Here is a 25,720-nt window from a genome sequence, read left to right as displayed (position 1 = left end):
GAGAACATCTCTCTTGATTTTGGATTCACATGAAAGAAATTATGAGTTGCTCTGTACTTATTCTTCTTACATCCCTGATTCTGTGAAGTACAGGGTGAAGTCCATCTTTTCCCTTAACTAGTCTATGTCTTTTCATTTAGTGAGCCAGAAACAGCAATAAAAAGCAACATAAGGATCAATGCATGTAGGTCTGCAAACGAGTTGGCCAGAGAAGGGAGTCCATTTTGTCTCTAATTTTACTTCTGGCAAAGTCAAAATTTTGCGCAAAGTTAACAGTTGGCCTACAACTGTCTCATAGAGCCACATTGCTGGCAGAAATTAAGAGCTTTGACATGCAAGTAATGCACAACCCTGGGCAAAAAAAATGTTTGGTAACAAACTCAAGTGCCTTGTAAATTCTATGAAGAAGTTCACTGACAAGTCTTTTTAGTGATAGCTTAGAGTGCAAAATCTGATCAAAGGTCTGGAAATCTCCCTTGAAGCATGTCTGTCCTCTCATTCTAGGCATACTTTGCTGCAAATGATCTGTGGAAGCTCCATATCTCTTGAGATGTGAATGGGATGAATGATGTATTATGACAGAAGTGGAATAGGGGCTGAACAAGCGATCTCATTAGACATGCAGTGGGGATACAAGCGGGTCTACTCATATTCAAGAAGCTTAGTGTTCAGCCCTTTAAAATCTGATACTTTTATAGTGCATACTTTGCTGGTTCCTTTACTAATGCTTCCTGGGAAAAAGACAAGACACAGGTGGATTGGCATGACAGACCTAAGCTTGGGAGTCAATTTTTTAAGGTGAGTCTCCCTTAGGGGGAGGGTATAGCAAAGGGAGTGGGAGGAGTAATGACGAGGAATGAGCTATGATGCCTAGATGCAAGAATGAGGCATTTATTCTGTGGAATGAGGGTCCTGTGGATGGAGTTTCTGACCTTTTATTTTGCTGATAAAGAAGATATGAGTTACAGCCCATAGAATACTAGTGATTGGAATATCTGCGTTAAAGGTGCTAGGCTTTCATGTAGTGCATCAGGGATGATTCTCAGCGTTGATCTCACAATATCCTTCTCCATTAGTTACAGTAATATTTGTCATCCAAAGCAAACTCAATCTTTAACCATTTTCGATGCTCAGAAGTAATGCTCAAACTGAAATAAGAGGGCTAAGTATATAGAGGCAAATCTACGACCCCAAGGAGTGAGGCTTACACCATTTGATAGATTCCAGTGCTGGAACAATCACTTGTAGCTGCTAGAAGGGAACCCACACTGAGAAGAATGACACGTTGTCAATAGAAACCTCCAGCCACACTAGGGAAACCACCTTTGAATACCAAGAGCTGCTCTCAATCACTATGGAACTCCATGTAGAGTGTAAACCAAATCAGAAATACTGAGTGGGGGGGGGTGGGGAGATGGGGTGAATCAGTATTTCTAAAAAGAATTTTAATACAGATAAAAACAAATCAACAGAGCTAAACCAATAAACACTAAGAGAATACAAGATTTATCTCGTGGAAAACCCTTTTGGGTAAAAAACCACGGCATCAAAAGCTTTCATAAAACCAAATGGGCACCAACCCAAGTACAACAGTGAGCTGCAACTCACATAAAGAGCACCAACTCTGAACAAAAGAGGCACTGACCTCATAAAGAGCTCCAACTCAGAACAAAAGAGGCACCGACATCATAAAGAGCTCCAACTCTATCAATAACACAGAGACTCCAACCTCTTAATAGAAGAAAGAAAACTGAACTAATAACCTCTCAGACTTCAGACTTTAACATATATATCTGACTGTATATTTTTTGTAAAACTGAAAGGAATGTATCACAAACACCCTTTTCTATCCAAAACTTTCGAAAAAATTACATTGAAGTCACCTATGATATCTTCAATAGAGATTGAACAAGATCTCAGAACATGAGTTTTGTATCAGTCACCTTGCCATCTGATATTCTTGCATGTGTATTTCAGTATATTATCTTCATGAAAAATTAGCAACAGAAATTCTGTGTTATTCTTCTAGAAAAACTCTGTGTGTTATTCTTCTCTGCAACCCAGAAAGAACTGTCAAAAACAGTCCTCATGTCAATATTCACACTTTAAAATTTTTTTTTTTCTCAAGCTCATATCCTCACATTCACACACACAAATGAATCGGAATTTTTACTTATCAAAAAACTCCAACCTTCCAACAAAAAAGCTCTGACTTAATCTGGAGAATACTTCTGAGAAAAACGTGTTTCTCAGACTGGTAACCTCCTACGCACAGTGTAGAAATTAATCATTTAAACTCTGCACAAACTGAAACTGCTTCTGCACACACAAGGAATACAAAACTGCTTCCGAACACACGGAAAATGATCAACAAACAGGCACAGCTGTCAGATCTGAAGAAGAAGTCGACAGTCAAGAATATTCTTCCAACTTGTGCCGACATCTAACAAACCACCAAAAATTCTGTCAACGTCAGAAATCCACCAAAGACAAAAAGAATAGTTACAAAACAGAGACAACCGATCATGAAGGCAAGTAGCAGCCTTGACATCCCACTGACACGTCTGCATAACATGCAAACGACAGAGATTGCCAAACAGAGCCAACCGATCATGCAGACAAGTGGCAACCTTGACTTCCGCTGACACATCTGCATAACACGCAAACAGAAGAGATTGCAAAACAAAGCCAACTGATCATGAAGACAAGTGGCAACCTTGACATCCACTGACACATTTGCATAAGACGCAAACAGCAGAGACTGCTCTTCAAACCACGTGACAGAAAGCAAACTGCACATACTTTGACATCAATGACAAGAAGATCGACATAGAGAAAGGAAAGAGCGCGATTCACCAAAGTTGTCACCTGAAAATACCTTTGCATGGCAAATATAACCTCCCAAAGCAAATATGGCTCAAAAAAGCTTACAACATCATGTCCATATCAAAGGCTTGAGCCCCATAATCAAACTACACTTGTTCTCTCATGTTAAAATAAAGATTAAGAGGCTCGCAAAATATCCAACACCAATATAATATTATATTTTCCATTTGGGTCAGCACAAGAAGAATACCTCAGGTTTGAAGTCGAACTCTATAAGGAATACAATATAATCTTTTGATAGAAGGAAAATCTCTACTTCTACTTGCCATTCAAGACAAATTCAATCCTGAATCTCTTACTTTGTCAGCCATTTATCTCTGCATGAACATATCACTATCTTAGACAAAAAAAGGTTTCCCTGCCTTATTTATTTCAGCAGAATCCACCAACAACATTAAAGTGTTGATATCCACTCCTAGTAATGTCATAAAACCATTGAACAGAGGAAAGACCGTACTGTTATTATTCCTCACGTCATGCTGTGATGATCTTTTCTCCTTACACTGGTGGGACAGTTTCCCCTTTTCATGAACAGCAATAGCTTTGAAATCATCAGAGATTTTTCTTAGCCATGATTTGCCTCTGCTTTGATCATGAATCCTCCATTGAGACACTTATGGATTCACATGCAAGGTTTTGCAGGGTGGTTCATGGCCAAATCCTGGTCTCCTGATTTCAATTTATTTCTTTTTTTTTGAAAATTAGTTGTTGGATGCTGCCCGCACATGTTTTACCCCAGCATCATATATATTTTATTATTCAATTACAAACTACATTTATTGTTATTGGTGCTGGTTTTTGTTTTTGTGCAATTAAACTTTAACGTTGCTAGCAAATAATTTTCTGACTGATGCTTTCAATTTTTTTATTTTTCCGTGAAGTGCACAGGAATTTTGCAGTGTAGGTGATGATTCCTGCCTTATCTTGTGGGATGCTCGAGCCGGTAATGAGCCGGCTGTAAAGGTATTTATTATTTTATTTGTTTATGTACATTTTACTTTTTCTTTGTTAGTTCATGTTAAATTTGCAGAATCAAAATGTCTTCTAAACACAAGGAACATCTTTGTTGGGTCTAGCATGTTGCATGGCTGAGTGCATTTTCAAAGTCATGGGTGTTCTTTTTTTTTCTGAATATTCACTGAAGTGTGTATATTTGTTGAAATATAATCAATGCACTATATTTTGTATTTTTTGTGGAAAATTGAATGAATGTTAGATTAAGGTGAACAATGACACAATGGAGACAAATAGTAACTTGTCTGTTACTGTAGTTCAGATAGTTGAGGAAGTTTGAGTGATGAAAATGAGTAATACAATATACCTGTAGGGCATTCTTTATAGTAATATTAAGTTATATTTGCTTTGAATTATGGTCTTTGAAGCTTGTTCATCATTCATTTTGCACATTGTCTTTGAAGCTTGTTCATTATTCATTTTGCACATTTTCATATTTTTGCTTTTTCTCAAAACAGTGTTATCCATAAGCATTTTCAAATACTCTGGAAACGTGTTTCTTTGTCTAAAGTATTTATTGGGCTAAAAATCCTAGGGAAGTAACTAAATCATTCTATTGGTTTCTCATACACAAAGACATTTCTGGAAACAATTGAACTGCCTTCAAGGTATTGGAAACTGTCTAGAAGGGACATTTGGAATGAGTCAAGTACATTCAAATGACATTCATTGTACTGTGCTCCCTCATTTTTCTGTATCAATTTTCATAAGGATGGATTACACCCCAAATTTTTAGATGAATAGTGTGGTGCTGCAATCATTGGTAGAGACACTAGCAATTGTTCTTGTTACTGGGTTTATGGCTGTATCTAGACAAATCATCTAAAAATCCCTTTTTCAGTCATTATGCCTCATTCTGGGTCCAGACGTCTAATCCAAAGATCTGAACGTCCTGAAATTTTCTTTTGTGTTGGTTTGGTTTCTTGTGTGATTACGTAATTAGAAAGTAAATTAGAGGGACAGATTTGGACTGAGGTAGCTTTTTTTCAATGTGATTGGCATCAAGCCACGTTGTACTTTAATATATGTTGCAGACTTCCCCTCTTGTAGAGTGGCTTTTTAATTTTCTTTTCCTATGTTAGTGTTTTAGTTTGTCCCTTTCAGGACAACACAACATAGAACAGCTTGTCAGGTGAAACGTTTCTTTAGATGAGAAGGGGAAGCTTCCTTATATAAAAAATATAACCTTGAAACTCTAAACCATAGTTTGAAAATATGGTCTTGGAAGCCCAAAAAATTCGACTTGAACTTTGTTTACTGCTCTATCTGATAAAATGAATACATGAATTAATAATAGAGGTAACAATGCATACTAAATACAGGAGTAAAGTATATCTTTATTCACACATGAAATTTATTACAGGAGAAGACCAAAGATGGTCAGCCAAGGATCAAAGTTTATCTGACTAGATCATATTGCTTTCCTTAATACACAATCTATTTAAAAAACCCAACGGTTGCAAAGGACATAATCATTGACCAACTGACGCTTATAAATACCTGAAACCGACAAATAATTAATACATAGTTGGATAAATGATATTATTGGAACATAATAATAGTCATTGTACACTAACATCATCCCCCCCCAAAAAATTCGTCTGTTGGATGACAAGAAAACATCAAGTAACATTAGGGAAGACTTTACAAATTGATGATGATATTATATATGAAGACTTGTAGACAAAACTGGAAGTGTACTTTGCAAACTTGGACCATGAGAATACTTGACAAATCAAATGAGTTCAGTGGGGGTCTGGAGGCAATGCCCCCAGTAGGGTCAGGGGGCAACACTTCTCATTTTCACGTTTCTTAAAGAGACAAAAGCAATATTAATAGAGCCAAAAAAAGCTTTTGGTGTGTTTAACCAATGCATGCCAGCATGTGAATAATGTTGCAAATCAACCATCCAAGGGACTCCATTTAATTGCACACTAAAATTTGAGAATGTTGCACCTAATTGATCAATGAGCCCAAACAGTGCAGCAACAATGGTGTATTTTGTTTATGACCAACTATACACAATACTGAATGCACTAAGAATGGGTTGTAGCTAAGAATACATTGTTGCTGAGAATGGCTCTTGAGAATAGATTGTTATTGAGAATGGCTCTTGATAATACATTTTTGCTGAGAATGGCTCCTGAGAGTAGACTTTTGTTGAGATGGGCTTTCAAGAATACACTTTTGTTGGGACAATTGGAAGGCCGTAAAATTTAAGAGCTATATCATGAGGATTTTCAATTGCAAGGTGTGCAATAGAAGTTGTAGGCCATACAACGAAAGATTTGTTGTATTGTACAGTTGGAGGCTTGCCGTGTCATCCATTTGAAACTCGTACCAAGGAAGAATTTTGATGTTGAATAATGGAAAATCTTGTTGATTGCACAATGTAGTTTGAGTTTTGTCATTGTACAATTGAACTATTGTGTTGTACAAACAAGGAGCTACTCTCTAGCAGCCGTACAATTGGTAGAGATTTTTGAAAAAAATTCAACCTGTACAATAGAGTTAGATTGTTATTGTACTATGCAATAGGTCAAATAATATTGTTTCTGTTCAAGGGAAAAGTAATATTGTTGTCATACAATGCAAAAGTAATATCATTGCCATACAATGTAGAGATATTGTTGTCATACAATGCAAAATTAATATTGTTGTCATACAATGCAAAAGTAATATCGTTGTCATACAAGCAACTATATGCTTCAAGTTAAAATTTTATGTAATGTCCCTTTTCAGAATTACCTGTATTTAGTCTTGAAACAGTAATACCAACTCAAGATGAGCATTGCATTATCCTTATAAATATAACCTTAGAACAAAGAAACGGGACTCGGACTCGGACTCGGCTCGGACTCGGCAAGGCCGACTCGGACTTGGACTCGGGACTCGGCATCAGACTCGGCTGGACTCGGGATAGTGAAAAACTCAAGAAATTTAGAGATTTTTAAATATTTAAAACTTGTTTCAGACACCCTTTATTGAATACACCTTAAAGACACAATAACATCATCAAACTCGGCTCATTTGATTACATACACAAGTATACATCAATCACATAAGCATAAACGCAAATTGTAGCTGAAGAAAATAACAAACATAGATATATAAATATTGTCAAATGTATACAATATTACAAAACTCATGGAATAAAAAATCCATGTCATCATATTATCATCATCAAATGTTTCATACAAATACCAAAGGTAAATACAACAACAAGTCTATGGCTCAGAGGAGCCTGCACCCTCCGGCCCCGGCCCCCTGCGAAGGCGTCTAAGGTAGGTCCTGGATGATTCGACTGCCATAGCCGCTCCTCGTGACACCATGCCATGCTCACCAACATCAGGAACATCCGCGTCACTATCTGCCTCTGAATCTCCTGTTTGTGCTCGTGCTCTCCGCTCCTCCTCTGCCATGGCTACAGTCTCAACCTCTATGTCTACCTGGTCGATCCAATAAGTGTTAGACTTGGAGGTTAAATTTTCTCTACTTCTATCGACATAGTTTCCCCCCATATTTTTCGACGGGGGTTTGGGGGCAGCGCCCCTTGCGCGGTCCCTGTCGCGATACAGGGCGAGGTCGAGGGGCAGCGCCCCGCGAGGCCAAAAAAACTAATTACAAGTCTGAATTAGGGTTTCTTTGAGAGTCTTCCTTAGGGCCTGGTTTTGCTCTTGTTACTAATTGGGTCTTGCTTGGCGAGTGAGTATCATTCTTGAAGGTCTGAGCTAGGTCAAGTTGGTGAGTGATAAAGTCTGGAATGTCAACCTGATCTTCAAATGCCCTGAAATTTGGCTAAGTCTGGAATGTCTTGATCCTGAAATTTGACTAAGTTTGGAAAATTGAAGAATCCTCCAAAAACTAGATTTTGCAATATAACTCCTGGAGGCCCGAAACAACTCTCAAACATCCTGACAGTATATATGGAATATAACTTAAAAGTATAAGAAAGAAGAAAAATATAAGGAAATGTCACTTATTCCATAAAATAATCCTGACGGAGAGACCAAAATGTCAAATTTCGCTCCTGACCCTTCCAAAAAAACTTATTACTTTTAAAAAAAACTTTTTAAAATGTTTTTTTTTTGTCATTTTATTAACCCAGCCAGTAGCCGAGTCTGGGGCTCAGGACTCGCCGAGTCTGCCGATTTTGAGCCAAACTCACCAACTCGGCAAGTCTGGCGAGTTTACTCCCCAGACTCGGACGAGTCCGAGTTCGAGTCCCTAGGACTCGCCGAGCATGACTCGTACTCGGACTCGCTGAGTTTGGGCGAGTCCGAGTGAGTCTCGTTTCTCTGCCTTAGAATAAAATTGCCAACTATAAGGTCCCTTTTGGAGTATATCTGATTTAGGGCCTGCACACACCATTAATCACTAGCAGCTCATATTAGGACATTAAATATTTAGAATCTGTAATTATATTTAAAAACAATATATACTCATCATTACAATCTAATTTAATATATGTACATAATTACTATTTTGATCAATGCATATTGCCATAGTCAACCATACTAGGAATTCATTAGGAATATTTGCAAACTGCAACCTCAATGATAGTTGTCCTTGTATTGTGAGAGCATTGGTGGATTTCCCATCCATCCATCAATGCTCTCACATATATTAGATTTCTAATCCTCAACACCCCTTGGCCCACAAGCATATTTCATATACACTCCATCTCTTAGTCCACCTTGGAGGCCAGCCATCCTCCTCGATCAAGCCCAGGGGCAATCATTCACCCCCCATCCCATGAGCATGGCAGGACTTCGAATCCATCCGTCTCGGGGTGGCGTGCTTGATAAGACGTATGAAGTTTGCCTTCCTCAACAAGCCCAGGAGCACTCGTTTGCCTCTAGATCACAAGCATGGCAGGACCACCAATCCATCCATCTCAGGAGGTGTGCTTGATGAAGAATGGCTAGTACTTCAACTCTCGTGAACTTGAAAGGCTGGCTGTCCTTCCTGTCAGCAAGACATTTCTATAAATTCAAAATAGATTGTTAAAGGAATTTGCTAGAATATTTCGAATAAGACATGATAAGATCAATAGATTTATCAAATGGCTGCAATAACTTAATTTGTTGCTGCTCTCAATTTATATTCTATTATTTCTGCTGTATATACTTGTGCCTTTTTATAATCTGATTTATTTCAATTCTCACTTTATTTCTATTTCAAATAGATATTTTTCCCAAATGATTTCTTCTCCTGTTTATATCTTTAAAGCTGGAGAGAAGGTCATTTCTTTTCATAAAGCCCAATGCCCTTACAAGAGTTGCACTCTTCAAAACTAAGCGCTGCCTTATATTTTAATTATAATTTGTTTGATAGTCATAACCCTTGACTAATCTCAGTCGGTCTTTTTCAAATGATGAATTTCTCCCTAATACTAGTTGGCCCTCTTTTAAATAATTAAATTTTCGCTAATCCTATTCAGCCCTCCTTCATTTGTTTGCTGCCACCCAGGTTTAATTGCTATTTAAGGCTGTGCTTTATTTTTGTGAAGGCTGTGATTTAGGCTGGGGAATGACATTGTACTCCTAGTACTTTGAGACATATCATCATTAGTTTTGCATTTTTCTGCAAAGTCGAATAATTTTGTGGAAACTATTGCCTTTTGCGAACCGTGGATTGCATTCAACAAACATAAATATCCTTTTTTTCCAAGTCATTGTTCCTTGGCTGCCTATCATTACACAATCCTTGTTTGTTTCTATTGATTTGTGTAGCTTCAATAAAATTACATTTTGACAAAAATACCTCATAATCCTCTATTTGCCAATGAAATAGACTGTGGAGAGAATTTGATTCATCCTCTGAGCACGACTGTTTCTCTGAACTTCCTTCATCGTTTGGTTCCATCAGACCTCAATTCTCTGTCCATTATTCTCTAGAGTTCAAATCTGACGAATTTGAGGAAGCTGCTTCCTCGTAGATTGCTTGATACTTCAATCAATTTTATATTTCCTACCCGTGTTCTTAGTGGAGATTGTATTCTTTCTCCAGTTGTGGTTGGCTTTGGCTGTTACCAGCCAACTTTGACCCAAAAATGTATCATACACTTTCTTCCTTAATGAAATGACCATAAAGTTCAACAAGAATGCTTGGGTTCTGATATTTACCTTTCGTCCCATCAAAACTTGAAGTACCTTATTAACTTGTAGATTTTACCCACCGATTGAAAATTTGGGGGCTAAAAGGTCGACTTTCCTAAACTTCTCCAAATGCTTTCCAAAAGTATGTTCACATTTGACCCATCATCAATAGTTGTATTGGTAAGATTCCTTCCAAGGGTTTCCATATTCACTATCGTTGGTTTCTTTGCCGTGCTAACTGTTAGTAACATTGGATTAATCTTTTGGTTCCCTAACAATGGAGGTTCAATTATTGGATCTTCATTCTTGCTAGAGTCCAATTGGATCATAGCATCACCATCTCATTCTCCCCCAATACAATATTAGTCTTAACGTTTTAGAGTTCTGGAATACTTTGGAATAAATCTACTGCTTTAATTGATATTGTAGCTTGAAGTACTTGCCTTGTAATTTTTGAAGTGAATGATAATTGATGTGTCATCATACTTGTGTTTGCATTTGAGTGATGTTGCTCATTAGCCACAACATTCTCTACTTCAGCCCTTGTTTGATGTAGCCTTTCTTTTTTTGTACACGGGTTCAAGTACATAGTCTTTTTTGCTTGGGCCAATGTATGCTTCGTCAAGGAGTGGTAAGTGCCTTGCTATTTCCTCCCACTTTGCCTTTGTTTATTTTCTTGTCTTGGGAGTCTTTTTCTCTTCTCAACTATGACTCTAACTTACGTTTTGTCTTTTACTTCGTTCCTGGAATGGACTTAGACTTTCTATTATTAATCCTTCGATTTCTTCAATATTCCCCTCAACCCTCTTCATCATTCCCTCTACTTGACGATCCTTAAAGATTGTTTGATCTCTTGGTCTTGATCACGTTGTGGTCTCTTCTAGCTTTTATTGGGGACTAAGTGTTGTTTTTATGATCAGATTAAGAGCAATTAGAAAAGGCAACACAATGAACAATGAACGCAACAAGATACCCTGGGAAAACCCTCCTACTTGAGGGAGAAAAACCCAGCAACAATTATCTCTGTATATATATTAAATAAGAACAACACAAAGCTTTTACAATGGCCAATAATAAGGGCCTATACAGATCGCTTCACTCCTTGAAGCACAATAAGACAATGATAGGTAGTGTTTGCCTTCTATACAAGATAGATCTGCCCTTAATTGGTTCGCCTCCTTCACCAAGACGATCTGCCCTGATTATGTATGATAATATGCTCTTATGATGGTTCGATCTGTTCTTCTAATATATTCGGTCTGCTCTTATATATCGATCTGCTCAATGATATTGATCTGCTTTTCTATTTGATCAGTTGATGGAATGAATGAGATTGCACTTCATATATATATGTGAGAGGTACCCTTTCACAAAGGGTTGACCCTCAATGAAAGAACATGACTTATTCAATGAGGTGGCGGACTTAGCTTAGTCGGCCTTACAAACACTTAATTAAATTTTCATATTTAATATATATGAATCGGCTCATTTAAATGTATAAGGCCGATAGGCCACTTAGACATTTATATTATCTATGTCGGCCAGAAGGAGCCCGACCATAGCTATAGTAACATTAACACTCCCTCTTAGCTAGGGAGGAATCCTTCTTGATATCTGAGTCATGTAGCGACGTCCACCATAGTTACTCCCAGAGGGTGGGTCCATCATGGCTGCTCCCATGAATGGAAATGCAAATGAACACAAGTGCTCATCATGGAATCACTCAACGTGATGTTGTTATCTCATCATGACGTTCACCATGGCTAGCCCTAGAGGGTGAATAAACACAAGTGCTAAGTCATGGAGTCTCTCACATGACATCCACCATGGCTACTCCCAGAGGGTGGAACAAGGGCTTTCACCTCAAACTTCTCTCTCACAGAGAAGAATGCATTAACAAGGGCTTGCACCTCAAACTTCTCCATCACAGAGAAGAATGCATTAACAAGGGCTTGCACCTCAAACTTCTCTCTCACAGAGAAGAATGCATTAACAAGGGCTTGCACCTTAAACTTCCCTCTCACAAAGAAGAATGCATTAACAACAAATCTTCATGATAATGTGACTCCTTCTGAAGCTCCAAGTACTCGCATCAACCTCCTGACCTCCTCATCCAAGGTTGCCTCTATTGGTTTGTCAGACTCTCTCTGAATGTTATTTCCTCCTCTTCGAAGAAACTAAATGCAATCTCTCATCATCCTTTTGCTCCTGATCCGTCCTAGAAACATTTATAGAGAGATTACTAATAGTTCATAGAACTGAACTATCCTGAAGAGAAATACCAATGCTAGAAGCATACACGACTCTCTAATCCAATGTAATCGCATGAATTAATAACTACATATGAAATTCATGAACATTATTCAACCATGAAATACTTATCTCTTTATTGATTCTGTTGCAGCTACTTCACTTTTCCTGAAAACGCAAGGATGCACTCAGGTCTGAATTGTCTGCTGCTCCAAAGAATGACGTCAAATTTGTCATGAACATCTCTCCCAAATGTGGCGCTCAAGAATAGGGTTAAACCCTAGGCGAATTGTCAATAGGCCACCAAGAGAAATCACCTCCAATGGCGGGCGAATCAGGCCTGCTTCGCTGCTGTACCAGATCTGTAACTAAATCATGCACAATGATCATCAACGTTGTCTCCAATGCGGATTGCTCCACTTCCAAAATATGGAAGCCACAATAGTTGCCCAGCTGCATAGAGCTCTGAAAGTATCCACACACTTATGACTTCTTCCTTTATTGACTGAAAATGAGAGCATACAGCCAAGACTCTTGGCTTTCCTTTAACATGGAAATGCCTATGTCATTGAAGAAACAAGCAACATCCAAACCACAAGTGCCTTCACATGACCCAATCGATTATTTCTTCAATTCGCCCCTGTTCTGATTAGTGGACAGAAATAAAACAAATTGTAGCCAATCTCATCCTGTATATATATGCAGAATGATGTAGAGTCTCCAAGGAAGGGGCGCCTAGCATGAGAGAATAAAATCGATGCTTATTTTGGCCTCCATGAATAAAATCGTCCTTTACTGGTAGCTGGTATATTTTTTGGATATTAACTTCAGACCTGTATGCAAGAAATCAGACTTCCAAAAATCACTTCCAATTTGATGCCAAACTTCAACACTTCACTAAGCAAGGACCTCCAATGATGAAATTGTGGCTCTCTAGGTGGCTGTGTTTTGTTACAGACCACTGTATGAATGCTTCAGACCTGTCATAAAATATGCTTTCAAACTCCTCCAAATGGTTACCAAATATTCTCCAATCGATGCCACCATCAAGTACTCAAATATGCAATGCAGCATATGTTATAGTTAACTGTATGCCCCCCTATCAATTCGCTCCACATCTGATCGGATTTTTTCTAAAAACATGGCTCTGATACCATGTTTTTATGATCAGATTAAGAGCAATTAGAAAAGGCAACACAATGAACAATGAACGCAACAAGATACCCTGGGAAAACTCTCCTACTCGAGGGAGAAAAACCCAGCAACAATTATCTCTGTATGTATATTAAATAAGAACAGCACGAAGCTTTTACAATGGCCAATAATAAGGGCCTATACAGATTGATTCACTTCTTGAAGCACAATAAGACAATGATAGGTAGTGTTTGCCTTCTATACAAGATAGATCTGCCCTTAATTTGTTTGCTTCCTTCACCAAGACGATCTGCCCTGATTATGTATGATAATCTGCTCTTATGATGGTTCGATCTGTTCTTCTAATATATTCGGTCCGCTTTTATATATCGATCTGCTCAATGATATTGATCTGCTCTTCTATTCGATTAGTTTATGGAATGAATGAGATCGCACTTCATATATATATGTGAGAGGTACCCTTTCACAAAGGGTCGGCCCTCTATGAAAGATCATGACTTATTCAATGAGGTGGCGGACTTAGCTTAGTCGGCCTTACAAACACTTAATTACATTTTCATATTTAATATTATATGAATTGGCTCATTTAAATGTATAAGGCTGATATGCCACTTAGACATTTATATTATCTATGTCGGCCTGAAGGAGTCCGACCATAGCTACAGTAACATTAACAATAAGGGCATGGACGCTCAAGTTTGACCCAATTTCTTTATGGCAACGATGCCAAATGTTTACTGGTCTATTTGATAACATGACTACATGAATTAATAATAGAGATGACAATGCATACCAGATACAATAGTAAAATATATCCTTGTGTGCACATGAAATTATTATAGAAGAAGATTAGAGATGGTCAGCCAAGGATCAAAGTTGATTCAACTAGATCATGCTTTCCTTGATGATACACAATCTATTTAAAAGATTGAATGGTTGCCAAGAGGAACATAACTGTTGACCAAGTCATGCTTATAAATACTTGAAGCCAACAAACAATTAATGCATAGTCAGATAACCCAAATTATCAGAACATAATAATAGTCATTGTACACTAACTACAAACTTGGGACATTGCAAAAAAAAAGAAAACATTACAAAAAAAACAGAAATTAGTGCATGTAGAGAATAGGAAAGTCTAATTTGATTATCAATTTATCATAAGTCAAACATTACACATTTCATATGATCCTCAAACACTGAAATCTTAAAATTTCGAAGTTTCGAAGTCAAATAATACATTTTACTGCTACAAAAAAATAAGTATTAATTGTATAATAGTGTTATAAATGTTTACATGTTTCAAAACAAGCCAAATACAATTTACATATTCCCCCCTCCTAGTGTAACTTTATTTTTCAGTCCTCGAACTAGAAGCTAAGTTAGTATCAAAATGATGATCGTTTCCTTAAAAATGTCTTTGTTTTTCTCTGATGCATTCAGTATTACTGCTCTTTCTGTTGCTCTCTCCAATCAGCAAGATCTTGGTTAATAATCATGACATCACTATGTTCTTCTTTGACAACACAATCAATAACATGCGGCATTCCATCCATGTTGATGACATCATGAGGACCCTCTACTCTTTTGGTTCGAAGGTGAAGGTTGTTATTAGACAAAGACAAGGTCAGTGAGCTGTCCCTAGGTCAACATGTTTCTCTTTTCATGTGAATGTTGTCAAATATGCTCCAATTGTGTTCACTCCTAGAAGCACTATAGGGTTGGGAGAAAACATGGATAACTAACCTTTGAAGATTTGGTGTGCCAACATCATAATTTTTTCACCACAAATCTACAAAGAGAACATTTAAAAAAATTAAGAATTAAGTAAAAAATTAGAGCTTATTCAAACTTTCAAGTTTCTAGTTTCGACTTATAGTATGAAGCAAAAATTGAAGAACTATTTTTTAATTTGGCTGCTATTATTCTCAGCTTTCAATTGCCTGATTTGAGGATAAAGGCTTCTAGTTGCACCTTTGTAGACCTCCAACTCATCAAGCGCTTTGTCTATAAGCTTATTATCTAGTACCATCTTATCAATGTATGAAACAAATGCTTGCCATGACCTCATCAACCCTAAATATACTAGAGAAGGGTAACTTTGCATTTAGATAGTTTGCTAATGCATATGTTGGTTGGTGGACTGGGTTTGTCCATCTACGATCAATGATATGCCAAATAATGTCATATTTTCTCTTGTTTCCACCATAGCAATACAAAATGGCCTTGTTGGCCCTATATAGAGGTAAACCGTCGACATGCTATCTTCATTTTATAAGCATTGAACCTTGACCAAAGGATTTGTCATCCAAAAAATTGAAAATTGTAAAAGTTGTTCAATTCTCAATTCAATATGCAAGATATATTTCTATTATCTGATATGTATTATTACGTTCTTATTGTATATGTCTAACTATCTTCTTGCTTGTGGCAAATGAGAGGAGCATTTAATATTTTCTATGTCCTATCTAACGAATGCCACTTACTATAAGTGTATGACAAACAACGCACGATCAAGCAATGCCTTGATGTGTCATGACCGATCAAGACATTACTTGATCGTGTCTTATTGTTAATACTAATAAACTGCATGTTACGTAAATGTCAATCGGTGTGGAGTATAACCGATAATTATCGGTGTTTAACCAATCGCTACCACCTGATAGTATATCGGTGGCTGTCAATGCTAACAGCTGATAGTTATCGGTGTGTTAGCCTTGACAACCGATAACCATCGGTGTAGACTAACACACTGATAACTATCGGTGACTAACATAACACTACCCGATATGCATTCGATATATACTATATGCACCCCGATATAATATGCAACCCGATATATAATATGCAACCCGATCTAATGCAATCCGATAATATATTAATCGGAGTCATCATTATGTTAGATCGATATTCATCTAGATACAAGATTCATTAGATAGATGAACATGAGAAATATGCATAGTATGATTTAATCAATAGTTTGGTCATTTACAAATATAGAATGACTATCAAGGATGATTGAATTGCTTGATGGTTTTATCATAGTTATCGATATGATAAATGATTGAATGAGAGACTTCATTTATCTCTCATTCAATCATTTATCTTACCGAAGCTATTATGCATTAACACTCCCTCTTAGCTAGGTAAGATGAATGTAGACAATATATTCAAGCATCATAATTTAATTGATAGTAATCATTGTAGTCATTCATGGGAATCATACCATCTAATCATTTGGTATGTAGCATCACCTAAACACGTGATCTTGAAGTTCATCACATCAATCTTGTGATTGATAGTATATCACCTAAGCATGTGATATCAGTATTGCCTACACGCAATACTTAAGGATAATCATATGAGAAAGCTTAATTTCTCACCTTATCCTAGTTGTGATAAGTGCACTAACATTTGATACCAATGTTATATCACCTAATCACATGATATGAAGTATCACCTAGACACATGATACAAATGTCCATCACGTCAATCTTGTGATGACAGGGTATCACCTAAGCACGTGATATCAGTATTGCCTAAACACGCAATACTTGAGGATAATCATATGAGAAAGATTTAAATTCTCATCTTATCCAAGTTGTGGTATGTGCATTAACATTTCATATGAATGTTTTACCACAACACAATCATGGCTTCATCCATGATCCACCAGAGATCCACCATGATAACTGGTTTGGACGTTATAAGATTGTCACCTTATAATGTCTCCATACAAGTGTTCATTATCTTGAGAGATCGTCACCTCTTAGATATGAACCCAGGGGATAAAATCCAAAAATGTCCTGTCATGACAAAGAAGTTTACACATTAAACATGCAAATACAAATTGCAAAGCAAATTACCTTTCTATCATACCTAAACCTTTTCTGAAGTGATCAACCTTCATTCTGAAAGAGGTTTGGTCAGAATATTTGCAGTTTGATCTCCAAGGGAAAACCCTCCTACTCGAGGGAGCATAAAAATGTCTTCTTTATATATCAAATATGTCTAGCAATAATGCAAGATATGGGCGCAATATATGTTGCTTCACTCCTAGAAGCAAATTTCACAAGAGCAAATCGAATTGGCCTTCTTCAGAGGATCGATTTGCTCTAACTAATATATAAACTGCTCTTCACATAAATTGAATGGATCAGAGAATGAGTTTGCATCTTCTATATATACGAGGGAGGCACCCTTTCACAAGGGGTCGGTCCTCAATGACACCATCTGTCTCTTCACAAGGGTGGCCACTACAACATCAACACTCCCTCTTAGCTAGGGAGGAATCCTTGTTAATAATATAGTCATGAAATGACATCCACCATGGCTACTCCTAGAGAGTGGAACACGATTCATCACGGTACTCAACATGATGACATCCATCATGGCTACTCCCATGTATGAGAATGCATATGAACACAAGTGCCCATCACAGAGTTGCTCAACGTGATGTTTTCATCTCATCATGACGTTCACCATGACTACTCCCAAAGGGTGGAACAAGAGCCTTCACCTCAGACTTCTCCCTCACAGAGAAGAGTGTATTAACAAGGGCTTGCTCCTCAAACTTATCTCTCATAGAGAAGAATGCATTAAGCATATTTTCATGATGGTGTGGCTCCCTCTGAACTTGATATCAACCTTCTGACCTCCTTGTCTAAGGTTGCTTCTGATGAAATGTTAGACTCCCTCTGAATCTGATATCAACCATCTGACCTCCTTGTCTAAGGTTGCTTCTGATGAAATGGTAGACTCCCTCTCAATTTGATATCAACCATCTGACCTCTTGGTCTAAGGTTGCTTCTGATGAAATGTTAAACTCCCTCTGAATCTGATATCAACCATTTGATTTCCTTGTCTAAGGTTGCTTCTGATGAAATGTTAGACTCCGTCTGAATCTGATATCAACCATCTGATTTCCTTGTCTAAGGTTGCTTCTGATGAAATGTTAGATTCCGTCTGAATCTGATATCAGCCATTTGACCTCCTCTTCGAAGAATTAGACCGCAAGGACAAACTGTATGGGTTCTTTCTTCTTCGATAAATACTTACCGCCATCAACTCAGTCCTATGACTGCAAGCATTGAGTTCATTCTCCCTTGAATGAAATCTCTTATGCTTCTTGGTCTGTCGTTTCTTTATCTCGAAAGATCACCTGCAAAACATGACTTATAGAACTCTGGCATGTACTTAGCAAATTCATCACTAGTAGCATAAACAAGAGCCCCTATGGTCAACATTGCTTCCTCATGGATTGTTGCACTTTTGTAGGCAAATACTTGTTTATAGATGGGAATGCGAAATCTCAGAATCTCCACTAAAGTCCCCTCCATATTCTTCCTGAATTCTTCATCACAAATAGTACTTCAAAAACCTATAGCCTAAGGAGCAACAAGCTCTTCATCACTTTTAACTGCTTTTGTTGTGATTCTAAAGATGTCCTGCATGTAAGGGGCAAGTTTCTCATAGTACGTTGAAGAAATTGAAACAAGATATTCAAATGTAGCTCGTCCTGTGCGAACACCTACTGACAATGTTGATTCACAAATAACACACATAATGTAATTGCATGAATTAATAACTACATATGAAATTCATGATCATTAATCAAACATGGATTACTTATCTCTTTGTTTATTAGTCTTCCTCGCAATCCAGCAATTGTTCATTCCTGATTCTTTGCACTTGAAGATTTAGATCTCATTTGATGGTTGCTCTTTGATACACATACCTTTAGTTGTTGTGTTCATCTGACATAACCAGGATCTGTGAGATGTTGAGCCCATATGCCACGCACAGGACACTCAGCAGTATCAATGTGGCATCGATCTTCCTCAATAATCTTCCCAGCCATGCATTCAAATGAAGACCCTTCTCTGCAAATCTGTACATGCTATGAAAGAGAGCATTGAATTGGTTTTGTCTATAGTAAGATCGTCGCTTCTTATGTCGCTCTAATCCATTAGATTTATGTCAGATTGAGATCTTGCCGCCTCCCTTGAACTTTCGTCGTTGATCAATTTTTTTTTTTTTTAAAATTACTTTGGCAATTTGCTCTAGTTTCATAAAGACATTTGTGACTGCATCTTGTCTACATGTAATTGCATCGTCTAGAGGTGTCTATTTTTGGTCATCTTGAACATCTACTTCAGCTCCCTTCTCAAAAGCAAATGAAATGTATTTGTGTGACCCTGTCGAGAAAACAGGATGAAGAGGAATCTCTCTATCTTCATATTTGTTTGGAGTATTTTATCAACTGTTTTCCTCCATCGCATTCCTCTAGCAAAAACTCCTACAACTTTTATAACAGATATACCTTACAACATCTAGGGTTGTCAATGCATTATCTATTAATTAGATTGATCCAACCCGAGCTCCGCAATCTAATAAACTCATTACTACCAATATAACATGTCCTGCCTTCTTTTCCAACCGACTAGGAGCATGGCTACCGGCTACAACGATTAGAAGTTTGTTTAGAAGATCATAATTTCCGATCTGGTTGTTGCTCTTCCATATTGCATTGCTTTGCAGTGTCTGCTTGGAACATGGAAGATCATCTCTCCCGCATTTTGATGCTACATACTCTATCATCTTTGTAGCAGAACTGTATCCGTAACTATGTTCATGGGGTGTGTGTACTATGTCATCGCCTCTGCAAAAACAACAGTCGTTGTTGTCTGATAATAACAAGGTACTGCGAACAGGTTTTCATCCAGAGTGCACTGGTTACTCCTGTGATCTTATGGACATTTAGAGACACATATCCACCATCAAACTTTGACTTGCAACCTTCCTTATTGCCTTGTTTAATTCACATAGAATCGCTCCCTGGTGATCCCACAAAGAACTTGGCTCTTAATGTGCAAATTGCAGTTGATTCCCTGAGAGTAGTGTCGATCTCCTTTAATATCCAAATTGCATTAGAATAGCCAATCAGGATATCCAAATTACCACGCTCAAAGAATTTCCGACCTAGACGAGGAGTTGTCTGAATGTTTTTTCTTATCACAACTAATGCCTTCAAGAGAACATTGTGCTCTTCGAACATTGCATGGAATACAAAGTTGGGTGAAGAGGGAAGGTGCATAGAAGTAGAACCTTTAGGAGTTTCACCAATAGAGGAAAGCAGATTATGAATGGATGTGGCAAGAAAGGAATCTGTAGATGAATTAGGGTTCGCATTCATCACTTCTTTGTACTCTTCTTTTCCATTTCTTTTAATATCAAAATTAGTAAGTAGGGCATCTATTCCTCTCATAACCTCTTTGGTCACTTGAAGGCAGATCTTCACACATGTCCAAGTATTCAAGCAAGGTAATATTTTGATTTTAATCTATCGATTCCTTTTGTCATAAGAAGCTTTCAAGCATCACGATGGACCTAACCCTTGACATCAGTTTACATCACATACTTCTTTATAAGTTTTACCACCTGTAATGTCCCCATTTTTGGAGTAAGAGTAATTAATTAATTTAATTAGTTAAGTTGTCCAAATTATTGATATTTCTTATGGATAGCTTAATTGATTATTTTAATTAATAGCATTAAGTTAATTATTTATAAAGTTATCACATAAATTAAAAATTAAAAGATGACTTTATATTTAATTAATTTAATAAAGTGACTTAATTTAATATTTTATCATAAAGTCACTTAAGTGAAATAATATTAAATTAATATTATTTCTAGAAGCTTCTGGATGATTGATTAAAAAAGTATAAAAGGAGGTTTAGCTCAGCTTCTAATCAGCCAAGAATTGATATTTGTTTTGATTGGGTTTTGTGGAGCCAAGGGGTTTTTGCAGAATATTGTCTTTGGGAACATAAACTCCCATTGATAGCATAACTGAGGGAGTGAAAGATCTCTCGAGGGGTTGCATTGAGGAGGTGATACTTTAGTCATCTCAATTGTGCTTAAAGAGTTTCTTGTGTATCTCATGGTAGACATTTTGTGGTACTTCAGACCATCCATATTTATCATATTTACGTTTTGATTCCTATTGAAGAGAAAGGCGACATTCCTTGAGGACCGATTGAGGAAGGAATTGGGAGATAGCTGATTGTATAGCAGGTCTGAGACAAATCGAGTTCTCCCCTTCATTTCCACGACTTTGCTATTATCTCCTTGTTGAAGCATCATAACCTTTATTGGAGGACAGCGCTAGCATTGGGGGCATAAGGCGATTCCCTTAGGAGTATTTGGGAGAAGAAATAAGAAGATTCAGAGGTCAAATCAGATCTGAGAACTAGCCGAACTAGACTTATATTTCCTACGATTTTTCTCCTAGCTACCCCTCTTTGCATCTAACTTGGCACTTGGGAATAGCGCTTTACTTGGAAGAAGACAGCGATCATTTTTAGGAGTTGTCAGAAGAATTTGGAGCTGGAAACCAATTATTATCAGACCTTATGACAGCAGCAGGGGTGATTTGAAGAGGAGGCCGAGTTTGCTCAAAGGAGGTTCCAAAACTTGTGATATTGCTTGCATCTTCAATTGCAAGACTAGGCGATTCTTATCAGGTTCTTTGGCATCATTTCTTTGTATTTCTCAGATAAATGTATATGTCCATGGCTGTCATGTGTCCTCAGATTTTCTGAAGTAGATAATTGAACATTGCTAAGTGTTTTGGGCATTGGCTTGGCTATTGTAAAGAGCATATTTGACTCTTATAGAAAGAAGTAATTAGTTTGCACATCATTGTTCAATGTTTGAGGTTTCATGCCAACTGTTTGGTTAAATTACAGTCAGCTGTGAAAGTGTGATTTTGTTTCCAATTGGTGTAATTACTTTGAGAACTTGTTGCACATTCATCCTAGGGAATTATGCTATCATTGAGTAGTTTTTTGTAAGTCATACTTCGAAGTAAACTTGTGGTCGATACCTCCAAAACAAGTCTGAAAACTCTGTGACAGTCATATAACATAACACACAAGATATAAAATCCGCATAACACGCAGGTTGACAGCCAGCTGTTTGTCAATATTCCTTGCATATTCAGTCTATCAACTGCAGGGGATATTTCACCACCACTCTATGCTGAACTTGAATCGTTTAAAGTATAATAAAAACTTTAGGAAATTCGTAGAGTGTGGGAATGGGTAGTATTTGTCCTAGGTTTTCAAATTTTGTAGTTCCAAATTCATATTCAAAAAATAAAGATGGATACATATATTAGAATAATATCCTATTCATTTAGTTAATGGTCATCTTAGTGTAATTAGTTAGTTTCTAATTTTGTCTAATTTCGTCTTCAATTATCGTTTGTTTCTTTAGGAAACATCAATCTTGTAATCTCTATTTAAAGAGCTTTCACTCCTTTGTTTAATTACAATCGAATATTGAATTATCAGAACATGGTATCAGAGCAAGTATGAGCCCATCTCCCTCACGGGAGGGCTCAAGATTTTGGGAGGGCATTCTTCGAGGGTTTTCATTGCTTTTTGCCCACACGACCTTGAGTATTTTTGATTTGCCTCCTTCAGTTTTTTTCGTGCCTCTCTGTTTTCCGTGGACGTATTTTTGTCTACTTGTGACGGATGCGACCCTGCATCTATTTTCTAGGCGCCGTTTTCATCTTGTGATTTCTTTGCGTGTTGGGTTTTCTAGATTTCACGACACCTATTCTTTTTGCGTCTGCTCGTGCGATTGTGGATTTTTGTCTGCTCATGCGACTTTTGTGAGCCCTTTGCGACTTCTACGCTTCTAGTCATGATTTCCTGGGCGGCGACGATCTTTGAGGCTTTTGTCCGCGTGCGATTTTCCTTTTATTTTTTGAGCCGTGTCGAAAGGTGTTTTGGCCCCTTTTTTTGCATGCATCGTGTTTTTCGGACATGGCGGCTTTTGTTTTGTCCACGATTTTTCGCAGCGGCTCTTGTTTTGTTTTTCGGTGGCTATTTATACGCAGATTTTCTTCCGCGATTTTGTTCCTTGCGTGTTCTGTTTTGCGACGGGTCTTTCACGCAATATGACCTTGTTTATCGCGACAAGTTTCAGTGTTTTTTGGTACCTGTTTTAGATGCGACGACCTATATGTTATTTCCACCTTGGGTTTTATGGGAGCTACGCTCGATTTTCACGATTTTCTGTGCGCCCTTTGGTTTGTCGGATCTCTGTCTGCGAAAGGGTTTTTTGGTTTTTCAGTGCCCTTCAGATCTGCGCTTTTTTGTTTTCGGGTTTTGAATAATTTTTTCTCCGTAAAAAATAAAAAATTCCGTTGGGTTTATAATTTTGTCCCTTAAAAAAATAATTGGTGGGGTTTTTTAATAAATTTTTTCCTTAAAAACTGATGGTTTTAATAATTTTTCCCTTAAAATTTTTGGGAGGGTTTTAATAATTTTTATCCTTAAAAAATTCAGTTGGGTTTTACCGTTTTTCCTCAAAAACGAATTTTTGTATTTTAATCCGTGTCTTGGATTTTGTGTCTTGGGTTTTGATCAGTTTTTCACCTCAAAAATTGTGTTTGGTCATCTGTAATCTGCTATGTTCGTGTGGGATTCTGGGTTTTGCCTGATTTTATCCTCAAAAATCATGGGTATAGGGGTTCATGTCTTAGGGTTTTTACCCTTTTTTTTTCCGAAAAAACGATGCTTTGTAATCTTCAATCGCTGGGTTTGGCGATTTTTTCGTCAAAATTCGTGGCTTCTTGCAGTCTGTTTTGGGGTGTCGTACTCATCTGCAAAAGTTTGTTGAGGGTTAGCTGATTTTTCCTCAAAATTGTGGTTTCAATTTCATCTTCTTCTCGGTGTCTCTGGCTACAAGAGTGATACCTTTGTTACCCAACATTAGGTTGGACAATTTGTGATGATTTTTGATCTGTGATTTCTTGAACAATTGCAGATTCTAGGAGGGCAACTGGCAAGCTCTTGTCGCAAAGCATTTTGAGAAGAAGGGGGCAGCCTTCTCTGTTTTAATCAGGGTAGTTAGAACGATGACCATTAAGGGAGGGTATTAGAATAATATCTTCTTATTCTGTTAGTCCATGGTCATTTTAGTGTAATTAGTTAGTTTCTAATTTCGTCTTTAGTTATTGTTTGTTTCTTTAGGAAATATCGATCTTGTAATCTCTATTTAAGGAGCTTTCACTCCTTTGTTTAATTGCAATCGAATATTGAATTATTAGAACAACATACTAGTTTTAATCTTTGATGGCACCCTAAAATCTCCTTCAAAACCCTTCTCTCAAGGTGTTTTGTCACCTAGATACTAAATATGTCTTTTGTTGGGTGAAATAAGAGCATAAAATGTTAAAAACAAATCGCGTAGAGGACAAATTGTGAGGTAAATTATTTGGAGTTTTTCTTAGAACTTAGCCATGTTTTCATCATAAACTTCTGATTTTTGGGCAAATGCTTTGTACGAAAGTTACGTTGACTTGGCATTGTTAAAGTTGATCAGATTTATATATTTTGGTAATATTCATTGTAATTTAATAATAATGAACAAAGAAGTCAACTGCTGTATGTGCAATGATAAGGACTGCTGAATGTTATTGCCACAATATTAATTGCTCCTTATTACATCAACTACAGATTACAATGTTTGGAGTGAACGTAATTCACACACAAGTATTTTCACGACAGCCTCTCTTTTCCACTTGTGAAAGACAATCGATTTTTTTTTCTGTTTTCTTGTATCTTACTTTCGTCGACAACATTGTATATATAACCGATTGTGGTCCACAAAGGAGTCACGACTCCTTGTGGAATCGACATGATTCCTCAAGGAGTCGTGACTCCTATGTGGAGTCACGCCGGCAGTCTATGACCAATGCATAACCCACGATCATATTGTCGGGTTCTCCTGCAAACTAATCGGTCAACTAAACCAATAAATATATGCTATCATTTACAATGAATCGGTAAAGTAAATAATGAAATAATATAATTATTATTATGAATGATTAGTAACACAAGGTTGTTACTAATTATTCATAATGTTGATTATAATATTAATCATAATATTAACCGATCAATAAATAAATGGTTACTGTTGACGTGTTTTTTACGCACATGCAAACACAAAATAAAATACCTTAAAGTATCTTATCCACTCTTGAACAAAATCTTTTGGATGCTGAAGATTTGCTTAAGGTTCATCCAAAAAAAGTCTCCAAAGTTCATGAATGTAAGGTCTCTACGTGTGGATAAGCTCATTGGTTTGATGTGATTATGTTGGAATCATAAGGGGACTTACATTCGAATGCCTGAATGCTTAATTTGCTGGAACTTAGGTCCTATCTACTCAATTAGAAGATAAAAAAAGGGCAAAAGAGGAAGGGTTTGAGAGAGTCTATTCTAAGACCTAGA

General features: G+C 37.2%; 1 protein-coding gene across 1 annotated transcript in view; it reads left to right on the top strand.

The window, feature by feature from the left end:
* The window catches only part of LOC131071689 (WD-40 repeat-containing protein MSI4), a 183,109-nt gene that overhangs the window by 46,091 nt on the left and 111,298 nt on the right, over positions 1–25,720 (top strand). The window contains exon 9 of the mRNA XM_058007632.2: positions 3,768–3,849. Coding sequence (XP_057863615.2) covers positions 3,768–3,849 — 82 coding nt within the window. The remainder of the gene's footprint in view (positions 1–3,767; positions 3,850–25,720) is intronic.

Source organism: Cryptomeria japonica, chromosome 10, assembly GCF_030272615.1.
Source record: "Cryptomeria japonica chromosome 10, Sugi_1.0, whole genome shotgun sequence".
Classification (NCBI taxonomy): domain Eukaryota; kingdom Viridiplantae; phylum Streptophyta; class Pinopsida; order Cupressales; family Cupressaceae; genus Cryptomeria; species Cryptomeria japonica.
This window is presented reverse-complemented; position numbering and strand designations above follow the sequence as displayed.